Source organism: Sparus aurata, unplaced genomic scaffold, assembly GCF_900880675.1.
Source record: "Sparus aurata unplaced genomic scaffold, fSpaAur1.1, whole genome shotgun sequence".
Classification (NCBI taxonomy): Eukaryota; Metazoa; Chordata; class Actinopteri; order Spariformes; family Sparidae; genus Sparus; species Sparus aurata.
The window spans coordinates 99,630-120,681 of record NW_022045131.1 but is presented as its reverse complement, the minus strand read 5'-3'; the positions used below and the strand labels follow the sequence as shown (position 1 = coordinate 120,681).

The window sequence follows — 21,052 nt, the reverse complement described above, 5'->3', positions numbered from 1 at the left end:
AAAAGTCAAATTTAAGCTAAAACATTTAAATACATTCGTAAATTCACTTACCTCTAAATTCACCCAACTGTGTAGTAGCAAAATCTGGTGGCCGCCGTCAAGTACCGCCGTTTGTCTTCATTCAAAGATGCAACGTTACTTTTGTGAGATCTCACGAGATCTCGCACAATGTCCCTTCCCGGGCACCGTACACACCGTACAATCCCTCCACTGAATGTAAAGTTATCGATAGTTTGCTAGCTTTTGTGAGATCTAGCGAGATCTCGCACAATGTCCTTTCCTGGGCACCGTACAATCCATCCACTAGATGTAAAGTTACCGGTAGCTTGCTAGAGGTAAAACTGGTTACAGCGTGTTTAATATACAGCATGGATAACAAGGACATAATGTTAGCGTTGCTTACCCAGTCCAGATGACTAACGTTAGCAACCCTACAAGACAGTAACGGTAATAGCTATGTCGAAAAGAAAACACAACGTTACTCCTAACACAAGAGAAAAAGATTGGTTGAGAGAAAATGTTCTAAGATGTACTTTGACAAGATGGAAAAAAAAGGTTTGTGCTACATCTATTTATTAATGCATGTGTAATTAATAATTACAGTGATTCTTTCCTAGTTAACGTTACTGTCGACTGTTTCCTTAGGAAAGTCAGCAGAACTTTGACTGACATTGAAAAACACACTGCGCAACGACATGCAAGTGTAGCCCGGTTCTTGTCCTCTCTGTCTTACGAGCTTAAGGTATACGTTTTAACAGTTATGTAATGTTATAAGATACTATTTTACTTATAGCCTGCCATACAATATCATTCAAGCCCTGACATGTGTGGACATACTGCAACAGTTACGAATAGCTTCACCAAAATGTGCACAGCTGGCACAGGTGTTTTTCATGTTGTTTATCCATAACGTACCTGGTGTTTAAAGACCTTAAGGCTGATGTAACATCATGTTAAAACGATCGGTAATGTTACAGCATTTACAGCAACTACTGTTAGTCAGCTAACTATTCACCTCATGATGTGAATTCAGTTCAATTCAAATGGCTTTACTGGCATTCGTTTCAACAACAATGTTGCCAAAGCATCAAAATACACGTTGTCTAAATATTTGGACAGTACCGAGTAACAGTAATATGAACCTTAATACAAGATTAAGATTGGTATGTATTGCATACAGTATCCTATTTATGCATCTGTGGCGAGGTGGAAGCTAGGGGTGAGTGTTGCCGAACAACGCCACCTGGGGAATTTCGCCACAGGAAGTAGTTACTGTTTTGCTAGGAGACTATAAGGTCACACAGGTTCGTAAATCACCACTGGGCAGGAGACAGTGTTCAAAATATAGAAATACTTTTATTGTACAATGGGTTTTTTAGTTTCAAAATTTACCAAGCCATCTCACATTAATCACTGGGCCACAAAAAGGGGATGGACAGAGCTGGGCTTGCCACGGCGGCCTGAAACCAAAGAGGAGGGAGAAACAAACCAAAATAATAATATCACCCGTGACACTGCACACCCACGCAACTGAGAAGTGAAGAACCCGCCACCAGGGATTGGGTCGCCGCTCTGAGCTCCAGCACCTGTCCACAAGGAGAGAGGGAGAATTAAAATGGCCTCACAGTCTGGCTGGTATCTCTCACACACACAGACACACACACACACACACCAACAATAAAGTATTACAAAAAAAAGGAACCCAAAATAACCAATTAAATCTTCAAATACAATTAAACAAAAACGATGAAAAATAATACAAAAACTCAAATTTACACTTAACAATAAACAAATTAATAAATCAAGCTTTTCCTCAAATCAATAAACCCATGCATAAGCCCCCAGAGAGCCCAGCATTAGGGCTCTGATGACAGCTCTGTGAGGGGGATGCTGGACCCAACCTCAATACAGAAAACCCCCAAAAAAAGAAAACCATAATTATTTTTTTTAAATGACACCGAAACAGCTGCCTAAAATCAGCAGCAGCCAAACAATGGAGCCACACAAAACAGCAGCGTCGTCCAGGGAGCCGTGGCGATGAATGAATGTTTAAATGGACCTCACCGGCGCAGCGTCACAGCAGGCCAGGTAGCAGAATTATTGCACGGCTTCTGCCTGATCCAAACTGTGGCACAGAATGTTAACAATTAGCCGGGGGTCGAGCAGCGGTTAGAAGGGAAAGAGGAGGACGGACAACGCCGACTTACCACGAGGACGCACAACCACACCCAGGAGGGCTTCCAGCGGAGCAACGCGGCCCCCACGGCGACAGCAGCCTGCCACACTACAGCAACAAAAAGGAGAACCGTGTCACCGATGCGCCCTGCGGCACACTAAGTGGGAAGGAGGACAGCGGTGCGCATACCTGTTGTGCAACGAGAGGAAACGTGCGCCAAGAAGATCCGCCACGCCAAACCGGGCTCCACCACACTCCGACACGCCACAAAGGCTCAAACACCTGCACCAGCTCTGCCACACCGGGCCACAGCCACCACGGAGGATGAGCAGAACCGGAAAGGAGAAAGGGATCGCAGGTGTGACCAGGCCAGTATAAATAAGCGCGCAGCGCCGCCCATCAATCAGTGCGTCAATCAAGGGAGGAGGAGGGGGGGCATGTGGGAAAAGATGAGACCGTCCTGCCACATAACCATGAATGCAGGGGCGTCGCTAGGAGTGCAAAACATCCGGGGCTTTAGCCCCGCGCAGTGTTGCCTCAGTTACCCTGAAAAAGTAATCTGATTACTGATTACTGATTACTCCTTAAAACTCATTCTAAGCTTGATAGTACTTTGTCGCCAGCACAGAGTGAACAACAAACCGTAATATTCTCATCTTTAGCTGAGAGGAACTCAAAATAATGACTATATTTCCAGCTAGAAAACGCGCATCTCTCTCCTCCCTCCATTGTTGTTGTGTTTGTGTCACTGCGTGGTATTACACGTGAGTTGTGCTCGTGCTGAAATGTGACTTGTTGCAAACGTGACATCACTCCCCGAGCAGAAATATATATTTTTACTAAGGAAAAAACAATGATAAGTAACTATAATCTGAGGTTTGGAAATATAAACGTGTTAGATTACTCGTTACTGAAAAAAGTGGTCAGATACCGGCATCACTGCCCGCAGATAGAGTCTTTTTTAACAGGTCCGGGGAAATTTCGAAAATTTCGAAAATTAGGCTGTTTAAAGATGCAATTTCAACGTAGTTTGAGAAGGAACGGAAGGCCAATCGTCGGGGTCCTCATCGTCCTATTTTAATCACAAATAAAGCTAATTTTCCCTCACTAGGCCTACAGAGTAATGTTTACATTAAAGATATTATAGTCAAGACCTGCGCTGTGTGCATAGGCTATTAGAGCAGGTACATTCCCTATTATAATTTCTTGGCTTCATTGTCTATCTGCATCAGGCCTACAGGAGGCTTTGTAGGGTATTAAGAGACAAACATCTTCATTTAACATCGTCAATAAACCCACAAACGTAATACAGATCTGCAGCATTTAATGTAATAAACCCACAAATGTAATACATTTTCCACAAGAGCCGCTGCCGACTACAAACGTAACACGCGATTTCCCACACATGTAATAACTGTTACGTTTGCAGGGATTTGTTTGTGGGGACGTGAAAATCTTTATTGTAATAACTTGCCACAAATTTAATAATACAATGAATAATGGTCGGGGTGGTTGTTGTTTGTTTGTTTGCCCATACACCTACTAAAACTGACCGTGGGTGCAAAATCCAGCTGCTGACTTTTCGCTGTCACACAACGGATACCCCATGACCAGAGTGTCAGTTGGACTTCAGAGGAGCCGGAATTCAACACTACTAGAACTGCCGTAAGCGGTCATCTGGACCGCTAGATTTAAACTCTATAATCTGTCATGTAAATACTAGGGCCGGGACTTTAACGCGTTAATTACAAATAATTAATTACGCAAAAAATAATGCGTGAAAAAAATTAACGCATTTTAATCGCACTAATTTTTGCACCGCGGAACGTTTCTCACTGGATGAGTTTCAGGGGTACCGATTATACTGGAGCACCAACAAACGTTCATGCATAGCGTTCATGCAGTGTTGGGCAGTAACGTCGCTACAAGTAGCGGCGTTACTAGTTTAACTACATTTCTCAGTAGCGTGGTGGTAGCGTCGCAACTTTCTGAATGAAATAGCTTTTCAGTAGCTTAGCTCTTTTATTGACCAAGTAGCACGGTAGCGTCCACACAAGCTACATTTTTATGAACACCTCTGAAGTTCAGCGCAGCGGAGCTTGCTGTTGCGGTCTGAAATGAAAGGATAAGTCGGTGATGCCACCGCCAACATGGCCGTGTATGTGGAGCCGACGGAAGCACTTCCGTATGACGGTGACACCACGGACTAATCCTTGCATACAACGTCTCTGCTGCACGGGAATACAGACAGGTTAGCTTCGGTGAGTTACGTTACTTGCAATTTCTACAAAACCAAAGTATGGTGATTAGTCAAAATGATTAGCTTAAAATGTATGTAGATATAGCTACTACTACAGAGTGGGCTCAATAAAAATACCACTTTTGAAACTGCCAGTTATATGAGACACTGGTTGATGGATAGAGTACTTTATTAATCTCAAAGGGAAATTAAAGTGTTACAGCCACTTGACATAAATCAAAATCCAAAAACAATGAGGTAGGTAAAAGAAACAAATACAATCAAAGGCTGAATTATATACAATAACTAAATAGACTAACTCAAATATCAAATATAAATTATAAAGCTGAAACTAGAAGACTAGAGAACCTTAACGAAAACTACAACTATAAACTATGAAAAAAAACAAAAAACAGTGTTTTGTTGCTTAAGCTTCTGTATTCAGTCATTATTCGATGGTATACTAAAATCCATGTGAAAAAAATTGCTTCTCACTGTTCTCAGGTCAAATATTTATATGCGATTAAAATGTGATTAATTTCGATTAATTAATTACTAAGCCTCTGATTAATTCGATACATTTTTTTAATCGAGTCCCAGCCCTAGTAAATACCCAACTGAGTGATGAATGCATTCATTGTGTCATGATATTTTTTTTAAAAAACGAAATAACGAATTAACACCAAAGTGTACATTTACAAGTTTAATTATAATTAAACGTAGTTATTTCGTTTTTTAAATGTAGGCCTATATTTAACAATATTCATCACACATAGTAAACCGTAATTATTGTATATTTACACATGATTTTAATAGAGAAAACTCAGAACAAGAAAATGAACTATTAAAAGTAACTTATTTATTTTAACACTTAATAATATATAATAAAATAATAATAGTAATAATCGAAAAAGCTGTAAACGAGCTGATCTAAAACAAAGACAAACAAAGAGTCGTTGTGATCACTGGTCACAGTCTGCTAGATTACCTCCGCTCTCGTACAGTTACCACACGGGTTTGTGGCATTTCAAGTGTCCGACGTTTGGCTCCGTTTGCACTGCCTCGGTGTCTGTGTCAGCGAAGATGGTCAGTGGCGGTCTTCTATAACATCCTTGACCTGGCTGGGACCAATGCCCACATCTTATTCAAGGAGCACCAGCAGCAGGAGAGCCCGGAGGAAAGTCCTGCAGCAGCGGGCAGAGGAGCTGAGGGCAGAATACACGGAGGGGAAAGGGGCCGCGGCAGTCGGCACAAGGTGGGCAGCAGCGGAAGCAACCACTGCAGCAGCAGACACAGACACGGAGGCAGTGCCGGTCCAAAAGAGCTGCAAACGGAACCAAACGTCGGACACGTGTGTGGTAACTGTGAGGAGAGCGGAGGTAATCTGTGACCAGTGATCGCAACGGCTCTTTTTTTTGTTTTACATCAGCTCGTTTTCAGCTTGTTCAATTATTATTATTTTATTATATAGGCCTATTATTAAAGCCCCTGTACAGACTTTTCATTTAGTGTTGATTTTGGCGGCCCCGCTGGACGAAAGCGGTAGTGTTTTTCCAGAATGAAGACTGCATTTCCCATGAGCTCTAGCGCCCACTGTCGTGAAGACGTTTGTCTGGCCGGCGCGTGTAGATTTGTTTTGGAAACGTCGGAATGACGACGGGACTTGCTTTGAACACTTTTTTTTTAGCAGCTATCTGCAGCGTGCATATGGACGAGGTAATGTGTCTATTTGTATTTCTACTTAATATAATATGCCGCCGGTGAAACAAAGTAATGCTGCTGTTGCACTGCAATTTCCCAGCTATATATATTACCCACGGTGCTACAGAGCTAGCGTTACAGCAAAGTCACAGTGATTGTGATGGATGTTTTGTTCTAAGTAAGAAACTGAATCATTTATAATGACAGAGGATATTACCGATGCATCATTGCAGGTCGGCTGGGCTGATACACACAGCTGAAATGGATGCGTGATCTAAGACGTTTGTTGTCGTTTTCACGAGTGTAGTATCTAGAGCTAATCTAGTGGTAATGTTAGCCAGCTTTGTTGTAACAACATGAATTCATGTATTGCTGTAAACTACGTCCCGCATTACATTTCATAAATGAAATAAAATTTACAAACCTGTCTAGGAGGAATCGGGCGAATTATGGATCCGACCCTCCCTTCAAGCCCCGCAACTCTCTCCATCTCTGGAAGGAATCGCCAATGTTTATCCGTGTTTTAGCCCTAGCTCGATCGGATTCCCTCTCTGCCTTTCGTTGGTCTTCGGTTCTAATTCTTTTTCTTTTCTTTGTCTCATTATCAGCCATGACAAAAGTTTTAGCTCGGTTAGCACTGGCTAGCGTAGCAACAAAACAGCTATGCCGTATCACTTTGGCCGTATCCTGAATGTCGTCAGTTCCGGTCTGACTGCCGTAAATCGTTTCGTCAGTGGTCCGACCCGACCAATGCCTTTCAGAGGTATAGAATTAGACTACTTAGAAAAAGCGTATCTTCACGCTGATGGGCTCATTTGCTGTTGTAGGTAACAGAGACACATCAGCAGAAACCAGAGACTTTTCTATATCCAGTTAAAAACTCCGTACAGGGGCTTTAAGTGTTAAAATAAAGTGTTTCATAATCAAATAAGTTACTTTTAATAGTTAATTTTCTTGTTCTGAGTTTTCACTATTAAAATCGTGTGTAAATGTGCAATAATTACGGTTTACTATGTGCGATGACATGAATGTTGATAAATGTATAGCCTAATTAAACTTATTAAAATGTACATTTTGGTGTTATTTCGTTTTTTTGTTTTTTTGAATATCATGACACAATGAATGCATTCATCACTCAGTTGGGTATTTACATGAGAGAATATAGGATTTAAATCCAGCGGTCCAAATGACCGCATACGGCCGTTACTGTTGAATTCCGGCTCCTCTGAAGTCCAACTGACACTTTGGTCCAATCAGAAACATATAAATTGTCTGGATCTAACTCTAGGGTTGTGGAAAGCGCATTGTTATGCCCTAACCAAGATATCGATCATTAAGATTAATTGGATCAGATCCGACTGGAATGAACCCACCACAGTGATAAACTGATTCAGTTCACCCGCCAGCACACAAACTCACCCGCATTTGGCGGAGGCAGGTTTAATTTCCATCCCTGTTATAAACGCTGCAGTGGTACTAAACAGCAGGCTAATAGAAGGGCTCTGGTAATTTCAGTAACGCATAGGGGAAATAATAACACTGATGTTGAATTTGCAACAAATTATTCGGACTCTGGTGAAAATGTGGCATTTGAGGCTGCTGGCCGTTCAATATGCAGCCAAATAAAAACCTTTCACCATTAGACAATTATATATATATATATATATATATATATATATATATATATATATATATATATATATATTTTTATTTTTTTTTATTTTTTTTTTCAAAGCACAGAGATCCGGGGCTATAGCCCCGAATGCCCAGGTCTAACGACGCGCCTGCATGAATGTATATTTGAGTTGAACTTGTTACAGTAAATGTTCTCTTTCTCTCACTAACTTTACAATATTATTGTAACAACAACTATCTCTCTGTTTCTGCCCCTTACCCCATCTCTCCCCCTTTATCTTTTTGATGAATAATGGACTTGTGTTCCTTTTAGGAAATTGATGGAGATGCCAGCCAAAGCGAAGAGCAGAAAGCAGAGCCTTTCACATTAACACAGGTTTTTACAATCTTCTCTCTCCCTCTCTCTCTCTCCTACTCAGACACACACACACACACACACACACACACACACACACACACACACACACACACACTCGCTTAAACTACAGCTAATATCTCTGTCTTTGCCCCTACCCCATGTCTCTCCCTCTTTATCTTATATTTTTGATGAATAATGGACTTGTGTTACTTTTAGGAAAGTGAGCAGAACCGTTCACATTAACACAGGTGAGACAAACTACAGTTTTTTACAATCTTCTCTATCTCTCCCTCCCTCTCTCCCTCTCTCTCTCTCCTACTCAGACACACACACACACACACACACACACACACACACTCGCTTAAACTACAGCTAATATCTCTGTCTTTGCCCCTACCCCATGTCTCTCCCTCTTTATCTTATATTTTTGATGAATAATGGACTTGTGTTACTTTTAGGAAAGTGAGCAGAACCGTTCACATTAACACAGGTGAGACAAACTACAGTTTTTTACAATCTTCTCTATCTCTCCCTCCCTCTCTCCCTCTCTCTCTCACACACACACACACACACAAACTCTTAAACTACAACTACTATCTCTCTCTCTGCCCCACCCCATCTCTCTCCCTCTTTATCGTATGTTGATGGTGAATAGTGGTCTTGTGTTCTTCTCAGTAAAGTGATGAAGATGCCAGCCAAAGAGAAGAGCAGAGAGCAGAACCCTTCACCTTGCCACAGGTGAGACTACAGTACACACATTTATGAAGTTTATTACATAATTTGGTATGAAATTAAATTATCACAAGACAACCAATGCACTGACAACATTCACACATTAATTTCCGCAGTTCATGTAAGTGTACATACACATTCCGTCCATCCTCTTTTTTGATTCTTCGTGTGTTGTGAATTCCATTGAATTTTTTGTGCTAAGTGTTGTACACCAAAAGAAAGTTATGTAATGGAAAAATAAAAACACATAACCTGATAAGTTTTAATACAACGCTTCTTTTTCTGTAATTTTAGGACAGTGTACCTCAAGCAATAGATGATGTCCACTCCCATGGACTAACGGAAGGACAAAGTTGCATCTCGATTCTCTACTTTACATTGAGACACAACACTACAGGTGTATTGATGGAAGACCTGCTGAAACTTTTGAAGTTACATACTGCTGGGACAAGTGCAGTTCCAGCAAGCAAGAGTAGTAAATACTATGTTCTATTGCGCGTGCATGTGAAAAATATGAATGCGCGTGCGCATGCACAATTTATGATATGATTTATGTCTGTTTATGATCTATTTTATGAGTGTTTATGGTCTATTTTATGTTTGTTTATGGTCTAATTTATGTCTGTTTATGGTCTAATTTATGACTGTTTATGTCCGGTTTTATGTCTGGATTTATGTCCAGTCAAATGGTTCTTATATTGTTGATGTTTACTCAACCTCCTCTGACCCCCCTGCATCCTCTGACCCCCATCCTCTGAGCTTCACACCTGTGAACTGCATGTCTTGTGTGTGTGTGGGGGTGTGTGGGAGTGGGGTGTGTTTTCAAGCTCTTCTGCAACCACCCATTCACGGTGATCTTGGGAGAGTGTGTGTGTGTTTAATTTGTATTTCTTAGATGTTTGTCAACTTTATGGCAAACAGGTGAAATAATTTCAGAGTGTCCAGGAACAAAATGTGGGAAGGAAATGGGTACAGACAACAGCTGTGATGGTGGGGAGTGTGTGGTTAATTTGTATTTCTTAGATGTTTGTCAACTTTATGGCAAACAGGTGAAATAATTTCAGAGTGGCCAGGAACAAAATGTGGGAAGGAAATGGGTACAGACAACAGCTGTGATGGTCTTTGAAGGCAGACAACTGGTGGAGGAAATTATCTTGTCTGGTGGTTGGAGACATTAAGTTTTGACACGTATATAGCAGACCACTGCTAAAGTCGTGAAACAGGAAAAATCTCTTTCCCGTGATGGCGCCTCAGAGGAAATGGCTGGAGACAACGTCTGGTGGTGTGAGACAGTAAGTTTATGAAGGTTCTTACAGACACTCTGTCTAAACTGTGTTTAATACAAAGAGGGGATATCTGGATTTTGTGTATCAATATTATAAGTTGTGTTTTAGTATTCCTTTGGTGTTGTTTAATGTAAGAAAGTTCTTCAAGAGAGTAAGCATGTATAGTTAAATCAAGGGTTGGCCTTTAAACATGTGGGCAGACACACTGAAAAAACTGATTCTGGTCATTAGTATATTTTGCATGTTTTAATGTAGCTTTTTTCATTGATTTTAATGTGTTATGGAATCATTCATATATTTTTTAATTAAGAATTACATGTATTCCCACTTTTTAAATCAATCGTAATTTACTCGGTTAAAAGTTAATAGAAAAAAATATGGGCAATTTAATTAGCTGGTACTGCGCATGTGCAGACTGTGCTGGAGCAAAATGAAATTCCGCCACTTCTTTCCCTTCCTCTTTTTCGGTCTCCTTCTCTAAAAAAACGCAGTAGGTCAGAAAATGAAATCATGGTAGCTCTGTGGTAAGCGATGGTAGAGTTCGGTGGTAGCAGTAACCAGCAAACATGCGAACATGAAATTCACGGATTTGGTAAACATACATTTCCATGGTAACTGCGAGATCCACCAATCAGACATGTCGCTGTTACATTCGCAATGGTTTGTGGGATGAGTAGTTCCCTTAAGATAATTATGTACACCGTCTTGTACCTTTGCTTTTTTCCCGTTTTCCTTTTTTTTTTTTTGTTGCTCCGAATTAAATGTTTAATGGTCTCGATTCATTGCATAGTTTATTGGATTGGTTCCAGGCTTAAACCTCTTTATATATGAATTTTATGAAACCTCAATGGAGCGAATGAATGGGAAATTCAAGTCCGGAACCGGAGCCGTTAAAAAGGTGGGCCGTGACTGTTGAGCTCTTCGCTCATATCCAGCAGGCTCAGCAATTTCGGTAAGTAAGCAATAACCATGTGTGGTTTATATTTATACCAAAAGATTGTTCTGTTAACACTCTCTCAAGTATTGTATTAGTTAGCTATCACCATTGTTGTGTTTTTGTTGTTACATTTAGGTTACCCAAGCCATTGCGGCGAACCTACATTTAAACTAGCTTAATTTCAAGCCTAATAGGCTATTTTGCAGACTAGTTTTAAGTATGTTTTCTAATCGTGTTTGTGTGATAACATTAGGAGAATTAAAATCTTATGAAAGTACGTTGTAAAAGGGGCTTATGGTGCTTTTTTCCAGCACGGGGTTAAGGAGAACTTCGGTCGATTTAAACATGCAGCTTCATTGCTCAAGCTACCCTTGACGTGCCAGTACCGAAGACGCCAACCATTTCAAAGCTCCGCGAACGGAGATTTAGCATTGACAGCTAACAGCATGGGGTCAGAACTTCACAGTGTTTTAAGCCTCTTAACATGCATAGTTAAAACAGTGTGTTTGTGCAAGGGGCTACATATCGGTTTGTTGACGTCCGTGTGTTCCGGTAGCTAGACCAAACTAGTTTATCCGTCGAGCGTGCGCTTAACAGGCTTAACAGGCTATTGTAAGGCTCATGGCTCATGACAGGCTGTAACATGGACATGTACATTATGAACAGAAACACGAAAATGCTGTAATATGTTTCCGTCTCAGCCAGTGGGGGAGTAATCACACGCTCGACGGATCGACTAGTTTGGTCTAGCTACCGGAAGACACGTATGTCAACAAACCAGTATGTAGCTCCTTGTGTATGTAGCTTCCTCGTATGGACGATCGGCCCAAACTATGCAAAAATTGTGCGTTTACACAAAAGAGCGTTTCCATGTGGACAGCCTCTGATGTGATCCGTGTGATCAGCTTTACCTGTGCTGCTTGTTGACACAAGTTACTTATTATCTGTCAATTAATTTTGTTGTCCCTTACCAAGCTTACCAATTTTGTTTTCATTACTGCTCATTTCGCAGGTTTTCCTGCTATTTTGTCGGTCTCCTTGACGTTGGCATGATGTGAACCCAACTCTTTCCGACCACATTGTTTTGGTAAGTGCATTTAATAAATGCTGAAATCCCCTTTTTACAAAAATGTTCACTACAATGACTACTGGTAGAAAAATGTAAATGCACTTGTTGTCACTTAAAGGTGGAGTCGGAGATTCTGGATAATGCTTGTTGTCAAATATTTTATGTGAAAATCAGTGAATATCTCCTCACGATCCACTATGCGTACGTACTGTGTGTCCGCCAGGAAAGAAATCCAGTGTTATACAGCCTAGGCTCTGTAAACAGGCATGGTGCTAGCTACGGTTGGCGCCCTTTATTTACATAGCCTTTGTTTACATACAGTACACACAACATAGGCCATGTATTAACACCAACAAAAAAATCATCGAACACACAGTACGGACAGGTAACAGCTTGTGAGGAGATATTGTTATGGATTTCAATCTCTTAGTATGCCTATTTAACAAGCTTTCATTTATGTTTACATTACTGCTCATTTTGCAGGTTTTCCTGCTATTTTGCCGGTCTCCCTGACGTTGGCATGATGTGAACTCAACTCTTTCAGACCTCATATTGTTTTTGTAAGTGCATTTAATAGCTAAACGCTGAAACGTCCTTTTTACAAAAATGTTAACCACAATGACTGCTGGTAGAAAAATGGAAATATATTGTTTGTCCCTTTTTTTTTTTTTTTTTGTTAAAGATGGATGATTTTGCTCGTTTCCTGATTGTTGGTGTGATGTGAACCCAACTCTTTCTGGAAGTCATTTTGTTTAGGTAAGTGCATTTAACAAACTTGAGCTCATCACTGGTGCACATCAATGAGAGGAGCTCTCATATTCATGCTGGAAAAATATCACTACAAAGACTCAATCGTGATTTAGCATTTTCTATGTTTGATTTTGCATCTTTGTTCTCTATATAGTATGATAATGACTAACGGTAGCAAAACGTACAGTTACTATCTTTATTTAATCACAGTTGATTCACACATTCACTCATGTAAAATCTCCCCCTACCCCCCTTTCTGTCTTTGTTGTTTGTCTAGTTTTATGTGGCAGTGTAAAGAGTGTGTTGCTGAAGTGTCTAGGCGGTCAGAACTTCTTAAGCATTTGAGACTCAAACATAGTCATTTTGGGCATGGTCATCATATTAAGTGTATATTTCCTGATTGTCCATGCCTTTTTAAGACTTGGAATTCACTTTCCACACACTTGTCGCGGAATCACAGCAATGCCTCAAAGCACTCTGACAGCGTGACAACATTTTCCTGTCATTTATGTGGCTTTAGTTAAATCGTAACCGAACGTGACTATTTTGTGCACATTCGGCATCATCTAAAAAACAACGAGACAGTCACTTGTGTGTTCAAAGGCTGTGAATACAAATCCAATGTATACAGCACCTTTAAGTCGCACAAAAGTCGGAAGCACAGCTTTCATTCACTGGTAGATTTTAAGGATGGAATAGTAAAAGGAATTTGTCTAGCTGGAACTGAGGAGCCTGGTGTTTCAAACAATGATGACTGTGTTAACAGTCAGTCTGATGTTGAATTAGATACTTTAACGGATCAGCCAGAGATAGTAGAAAAAAAAGTTGCCGCAGTGTTATTGAAGCTGGAAAATATCTTTCATGTTCCAAGTACTGCAGTTGATGAATTGTTGGAAGAATTACAATATTTGATGAGCGAAGCATCTTTGAATAGTACAAAACATGTGATACATGAAACACTGAAGAGTTACAACCTGCAAGTTGGTCAGTCAGTCATTGATGAACTTGCTTCTGCCCTGAGCACTTCTAATCCTGTGTATAGGTCTATTGGTAAAGGCTGTCCTTTGGCCACATCCTTTAAGCGCAAGAAATACTACAAGGACAATTTTAAGGTTGTCGAACCAATAGAATATATTTTGGACGACAAAGATAGAAGTACACTGCAGTATGTACCGATATTAAACTTTTTGCAGCAGCTTTTCAGTGATGGTCACATTCTTAACAAAGCATTAGATAGTCATCTCGTATCAGGGGCAAGGGGAGAAGAAGTGACGTACAAGTCTTTTCGAGATGGTTTGTTTTTCAAAGACAACCATTTTTTATCAGGAGGTGAGTTGAGAGTGCTACTGAATTTGTATGTGGACGATTTCGAGATTTGTAATCCGCTTGGCACATCTCGTAAAAAGCACAAGATCTGTGGCGTTTATTGGAATCTCAGCAATTTACCACCAGGTAGCCATTCTTCGCTGTCCTCTATTTATCTGGCCTTACTCTGCAGGTCTGAAGATGTGAGGAAATATGGCTACGAAAGAGTCCTAGATCCATTATTAAGGGATCTTGTTATTTTGGAAAATCAAGGAATTTTTATTGCACAGCTTGGAGATTTTGTTAAGGGCACAATACAGTGTGTCATAGCAGACAATTTGGGAGCACACGGAGTTGCTGGATTCATCGAGAGTTTTGCAGGTGAATACATGTGCAGGTTTTGTGTGGCACGCAAGAGTGAAATTCAGGAGAATGAAGTGTGTTCAGGTGCATTTACTCTCCGAAGCAAAGAGATGCATGAAATGCATGTCAGATCAGCACAGGAAAATGGAAAACATTGTTATGGTGTTAAAGGGAAGTGCGTTTTCTCTGCACATCTTTCTCATTTCAATGTCTGCACCGGCTACCCTCCAGATATTGCACATGATATATTTGAAGGGATTTTACCGGTCGAGCTGGCACACTGCCTCAACTTGTTCATTGCCAAAAAATATTTCACACTAGTCAAACTAAACGAGTCCATTCAGAAGTTTCCTTACAAGTGGACAGACAAGACTAACCGTCCTCATGCTATTCCGAAGACATTCGCATTAAAGAAAAGTATTGGAGGAAATGCTCATGAAAATTGGGCTCTTTTGCGGTTCCTTCCTTTTTTGGTTGGAGAGTTGGTCCCACCAGATGAGCCAGCATGGCAGGTCATTTTGGACCTTAAAGAGATCGTTGAACTAGTTGTTGCACCAATGCACACAACACAATCCATTGCTTTCCTCGAAGCCAAGATCTGTGACCATAGACATGGGTTACAAGAAGTGTTTCCAGATATGAAGCTTTTGCCAAAACATCATTTTGTCGAACATTATCCACACATGATCACATTTTTTGGTCCACTAGTTGGGATGTGGACAATGAGGTTCGAGGCAAAACACAGTTTTTTTAAGCAGGTTGTTCGTCACACACATTGCTTTAAGAACATACTCTTGACCCTGGCAGTGAAACATCAGTTCATGTTGGCATATCACTTGCAGTCAACCACAGTGGAAAAGTCCATCTTGACTGTTACAGCTGTCTCAACTGTTTCTGTTGACATTTTGCATCAGGCTGTACAGAAAGTTCTGAAGCAGAAAAACCCTGATATTACTCACATTCAGCTCACAAAGAATGCATCTGTTAATGGCGTGAACTACAGGGAAGGGATGGTTGTGGTCCATGGTTCTGTTGGTGGCTTACCAGAGTTTGCAGAAGTTATCCAGATGTTTGTGGTGGAAAATAACCTGAGCTTTATTGTGAAAGAGTTGAGCGCTTGGTATAGGGAGCATTTTAGGGCTTTTGAGTTATGTCCCACATCACAAGTATCTGTCCTTCAACTTGCTGCCTTGGTAGACCAGTACCCCTTGGCAGATTACAGGATTGGAGGACGGCGAATGGTGACACTTAAAAGATTCATACACATAGAAGGTTAGATCATTGTAATTTATGTGTTCAATTATGAATGATACTAACTTATACTAATACACAAAAATGGTAACAAGAGGGCTGCCTAATATTTCTTGCAGAAGGACTCATTTGGTTTTCAGCACTCAAAAAAATCATCCTTCTGAGATTTTTTTTCTGTTAGATATCCCTCATGATGCCATTCATTACAGAAGTTTGCATGTCAAGGGAAACATTGGTGACTAACAAAAAGCAAGTTCAAAGTTTGAAAAAAAATTGTGTGACGGTATGTTCTTGCTCGAATCAGTTCATAATGTCAATATATTTAAATGACATCAGTATCAAATATTAATATCTATTTTTTTTTCTCCTTTTAACCGTTAGATTGAAGAATGGCACAGCAACTTAAGTTGAGAGTCATTGTGGGCGACAATGACTATAGAAGACTTGATCTCCAATCGGGAATGTCAGAAACTTTGACAGACCTCCACAATACAATTCGTCAAGCATTTGATATTCAAGCAGACTTTCGTATTCAGTTCATTGATCCTGACTTCAACAATGAATTCATGAATGTTATGTCAGTACAAGACATACAGGACAGAAGTACAATCAAGTTGGTGTACATGCCAAAGGATGTAGGAGTGAGTCCATCTTCTCCAATGCAGAGTGCTTGCAGCCCTTCCTTATCTTGGTCACCAGTAAGCAGCCACTCCTCATTGCCCTCGTCATCCTCAACCGATTCTGAGAACACCATCATTCTGTCACATTCAGACAGTGAACTGAGAGCACACGCATGGCCACGTGAATTCCCCATTCCTCGCTTTCAGTACGATGTAGAGTTGCAGCTTCAACGTGGAAATGAGAGCTTCAGAGAAACGGGCTCTCTACTGAAGATCACTCCAGGGCTGAAGTCCAACATCTTGGAAAAGCTAGCCGAGAACATTTTCCAGTATACTGCATATCCACAAAATTACCAAATGGATGAAGTAGCAGGGGCACTCGTCAAAAAATTTCCCTGTTTGAAAGAGCAATCTGCAACTGGTTATTATGGCTGGATGATTTGCCTGAAGTATAAAATGGCTAATTACAGGACAAAGATGCGAAACATTGGTTGTCCAGAAGTGACTATAAATGCTTTGAAAAACAAGTCGGGGGATGACTGCCGCCCAGCCAAAAATGTAAAGAAACCTAAAAAGGCTGAAGTCAACTATTGTCCTTCAAACCCTGCTGGTGAAACGGATGAAAGTCTTGAAAATGTGAGGGTTGAACTGTTGAATGAAACAAGAAGACGAAGAGACAATGGACCATGTTTAAGAGAGAAGATGTCGAGAACATTCTCCTACAGAAGAAGAGAGGTGGTGCAGGGAAATCTAGGTGCCGAAGAGATTAAAACCAGGTGGCCTGCACTTTTCCGTAATGATGAGGTAAGAACAGGGTGGTTGTTTTTTACCACAGTGTAATTCTTAATATCACATTTTGGTGTATGACTGCTGAAACCTCAATAGTCACAAAGAAGGCTAGGGGACTTTTTAAAGTAAATACATTCCCTATAGTATTTGATCACTTGCTGTGGTAATTAATTTTGGCCACTTGAGGGCAGCCAGATATTTAAAAGACATTTAAAAAGCAAAAATACTAGCAAGGTTTAAATGATCAAACAGACCATGGGTCTAGATTCTTCTCATTACCTTATAGTTATACCTGTTTTTATAGATACATGCTGAATTCCAGCGCATAACAACAATCTCTCTTGAAACGACCTTCATGGCGCAGTTGGACAGCCATTTAGCCCAACTGACATCAGTTTTCCTGAAGAAGGGAGGTGTTTCTGGCCAAAAACTAGCCAAACACCTGGTGATATTGCAAGAGGTAAATATGAGTATACACTGTTGTATAGAAATTGTAATATAAACTGGAATACGTTTTTAAAAATCTACCCGTCTACTACAATATACAGTAGCCTTGATTATTTGAGACGGTGCAACAAACGTTTCTTAGGAATTACGACTCCATTTATGATATTTATAATGAATTCATTGCATTTCTTTTTTAAGATTAACACAGGTTGAAAAAAACAATTTATTACCTAGATTTTTTTTTTTTAAATTGATGTGTTTAAAGAAAAATTATTTGTTATAATAATTGTTATCCTTTTACACAGCCTACAAGTGATGTCAATCTAAAAAGGGCAGCAGTCCTCAAGGCACTTTGCATCTATCTTGGTGAGGATGATGGACATCTCATTCGGGAGTATATGGTAAGCCATTGTAACTGGTCACATTGCTGTCTTGTATTCAGAAAATGTTTTTAGCTCCTATTGTTACTCCTACACTAGATATTACAAGGTGCATAAAATGACCTTTATGTGACCTCAAACCTGATTTGACAACATAACTAGAGCAGCACTGCTACATTTCTGCTGACCATTTTTATGAAGTATCAGTTTAAAAAAATATATTTTACATACCTTTAGGTATGGTTGACCATAGACCATAAGGTTGAAAAGATTTATTAAAAAAACAACTATAAAAATGTATTTGACTCAAATAATTAATGGCAAGGAATGCTGAAAATGCAGAAATGTTCATGTAAAGTGTGTCATTAAAATTAAATGGTGTATGAAAAGGTTTTTTAAATTTTCTTTTCAAATTTTTCTTAAAACATACAGGACATCCAAGGAGATGATATCCACAGAGACATACAGACACACTCCATGGGCATCTTTGTCATCAACAAGGAAGGTGAAGAAGCTGGACATTATGATGATATTGGCATTTTTGTTGAGGGAGTCGTCATTCTGGACAATATCGGATCTATAGCCCGAGCTTGTGCAATGATGCTGGGAGTCATCTATGCGCTGAACTTGGCTTACCCCAAAGAGCTGAGATACTATTATGAATATATTCAGAAAGTGCTCTTCAGAATGGATGGTGAAAAGCTTTCCCCCAGAATCCTTGGACTAAAAAACAAGACTGCGGCTGTACAGTAGGGTGTTTGTTTTTTTTTTTATTTGTTTTTTCCGTTGTTCCCTGCATAGCCTGTTCTCTGCAGAACCTGTTAGAGCTATGGCACTGAGGAAAATGCTGATCAGCACTTAAACTGAAACTAAAACACTGAAGACTGTTTGATTTTGATATTTGATATATTTTTATTGTCTGCTCTTTCCTGGCTCCCCTACAATGTAAACTGTCTGTGTGCAGTAATCTAAGGCTTTGACTTGATCTTTTATATTACTTTTTGGGTGGCGGATTCCAATTTTACAGCCAATGAGACTGACATCGGCTTGACTGATGTGTTTTTTTTTTGTTTTTTTTTCTGAACCTGAGCTCTGGAAATTTGTTTTGTGTTTAATCTGCATTGTTTGGGGCGCAAAAGAGAACATTTATGTGAAATGTATCTTCAAGGATGAAGAAGAACTTCAGTGCTATTTTAGTTTTTGAGCATTTACCATCTTCCAGCTGTGGGTGGGCTGGTACAATTGTTTAATCATGTTTTCAACTTCAGAACTGCCATTTCACCTTTTCAGTATTTGGTGCTACAATTCAAGGAAATAAAATAAAGTGAAAATATTTTGTTTGCTTTGTCTGTTTATTAAATGTATTTAGCCCAGCTAGAATGGCTTCAAATGTTAAATTGAACGTAACTGTATGATGTCGAACTTAAATAAGCAAGTATATCTGAATTAACATAATTCAGTTTAGTAAATTGAAGACAATTATTAGGAATTCTAACAAAGTATGAGTAAACTCTATTCAAAATAGTTTAGTACAATCAACATAACATTTTTAATATACTAAATACATTTATATAAACAAAATTTTAAAAATATATCTGTATTTAGATGATTTTATTTCATGCAACCACTTGACATATAAAAATTAAGTAAATTCAAAACAAAATGTTATACATTTATAAATGTATTTGGCACAGCTAAAATGGCTTAAAATGTTTAATTTAATTGAACGTAATTGTATTATGTAGCACTTAAACAATTAAGTTTATCTGTATTAACACGATTCAGTTTAGTAAATTGAAGACAATAATTATTAGTAATTCTAACTAAAACTATGAGTAAACTCTATTCAAAATAGTTTAGTACATCAACGTAACATTTTTAATATACTAAACAAATACATTTTATATAAACAAAATTTAAAAAATATATCTGTATTTAGATGATTTTATTTCATGCAACCACTTGACATATAAAAATTAAGTAAATTCAAAGCAAGATTTTTTTCAGTGCAGTCTTGTAGTTAACAAATTCAGTAATCTGTATACTCTGTAGAAACTGTATAGCGTTTGTATGAATGATGAGTAGTTTTAATAACTGTTTTTAATCGGTGAATGATATATCTACCAGTTAGTTATTAAATTATATTTAATTTATATAGAGTTTATTTTAGCCGCTATTTTTTATTTCATTCAAGGTTTATAAAACATACATTAATAGATACTAGCAGTGTTTGGTGTCTATGTAAAATACTTTTTTAACACACACACACATATATGTATATGTATATATTTATATACAACTTGGGATTTTGTTTAATTCTGTTTTCATGTGTTTTATTCAGGATAAGCCTGACAGATTAACACTCTTTCGGACCATCCCTTTTGTTAACACCTGGCGGTATGTGGGGGAGTTGGGTGGGGGGGGAGTATGCATACCTTTTTGGCCGTGTGGTCGTCCCCTACAGGGCGTGTAATCACACTGTATATATGAGCTGCACAACTGAGTTCATTTCACCTTCGGATTTCTTCTGAGCAACAAGGGACCCCTGCGTAGTCATGGCAAACAACGATCTTATCAAACTGGAGAATTTGATCGGAGACGTCGATGGTATGTCACGCGGTCATTATCCTAGCGCAGCCGCTGTGAATGTCCAGCGTACTAAAAAGAAGCGTGTAGTGGGAAATATGACGGTCAATGCTAGAGCTAACGCTAGGATGGGGATGGATCTAGAGTATGCGGGTCTGAACGGGTATATTTATTCTTTAAAATACCACGATGGAAGAGTCAAGATGAGCGTCGACTGTCAGGCAGATTCTGGTTTTGGGGACGATGTTGGACGTGGCGGTTCGATGTCTGCATCTGCGTTCGGTTGTCTGCTCAGATCTTGACCAGCCAGGATATCCTGAGACAATTTATGTTTCGCAGTTGGTTGGCGCCACAGGTCCGGAGATTTATCGGGTTGTGGCCGATCGTTTTTTTCACAAGCAAGATGATTTTATTTTTATTAGTGTGTG

At 39.5% G+C, this 21,052-nt stretch overlaps 1 protein-coding gene and 1 long non-coding RNA gene across 5 annotated transcripts; one reads left to right on the top strand and one right to left on the bottom strand.

Moving 5' to 3' along the window:
- Window positions 1–1,374: 1,374 nt before the first annotated feature.
- On the bottom strand, window positions 1,375–2,576 carry LOC115577905 (uncharacterized). Its single transcript, XR_003983301.1, has 3 exons — window positions 2,366–2,576; window positions 2,208–2,284; window positions 1,375–2,125 (listed from the first exon to the last, which is right to left on the bottom strand). It is a non-coding gene; the product is annotated as an uncharacterized LOC115577905 (long non-coding RNA).
- Window positions 2,577–11,050: 8,474 nt separating this feature from the next.
- LOC115577896 (uncharacterized) lies at window positions 11,051–19,371 on the top strand. Of its 4 annotated transcripts, XM_030410770.1 has the most exons (8): window positions 11,811–11,908; window positions 12,077–12,151; window positions 12,617–12,693; window positions 12,816–12,889; window positions 16,184–17,226; window positions 17,516–17,671; window positions 17,964–18,059; window positions 18,471–19,371. In XM_030410770.1, exons 5-8 carry the CDS (start codon window positions 16,192–16,194, stop codon window positions 18,789–18,791), a joined length of 1,608 nt encoding a protein of 535 aa, XP_030266630.1. In that variant the 5' UTR covers window positions 11,811–11,908; window positions 12,077–12,151; window positions 12,617–12,693; window positions 12,816–12,889; window positions 16,184–16,191; the 3' UTR covers window positions 18,792–19,371. The 4 variants fall into 4 exon arrangements, 2 of the variants coding, with proteins under 2 accessions (XP_030266630.1, XP_030266631.1); XM_030410771.1 differs by lacking the exons at window positions 11,811–11,908; window positions 12,077–12,151; window positions 12,617–12,693; window positions 12,816–12,889 and adding an exon at window positions 15,735–15,823; XR_003983300.1 differs by lacking the exons at window positions 11,811–11,908; window positions 12,617–12,693; window positions 12,816–12,889; window positions 16,184–17,226; window positions 17,516–17,671 and adding an exon at window positions 11,051–11,079 and having other exon boundaries at window positions 17,995–18,059.
- The last annotated feature ends 1,681 nt before the right edge of the window (window positions 19,372–21,052 follow it).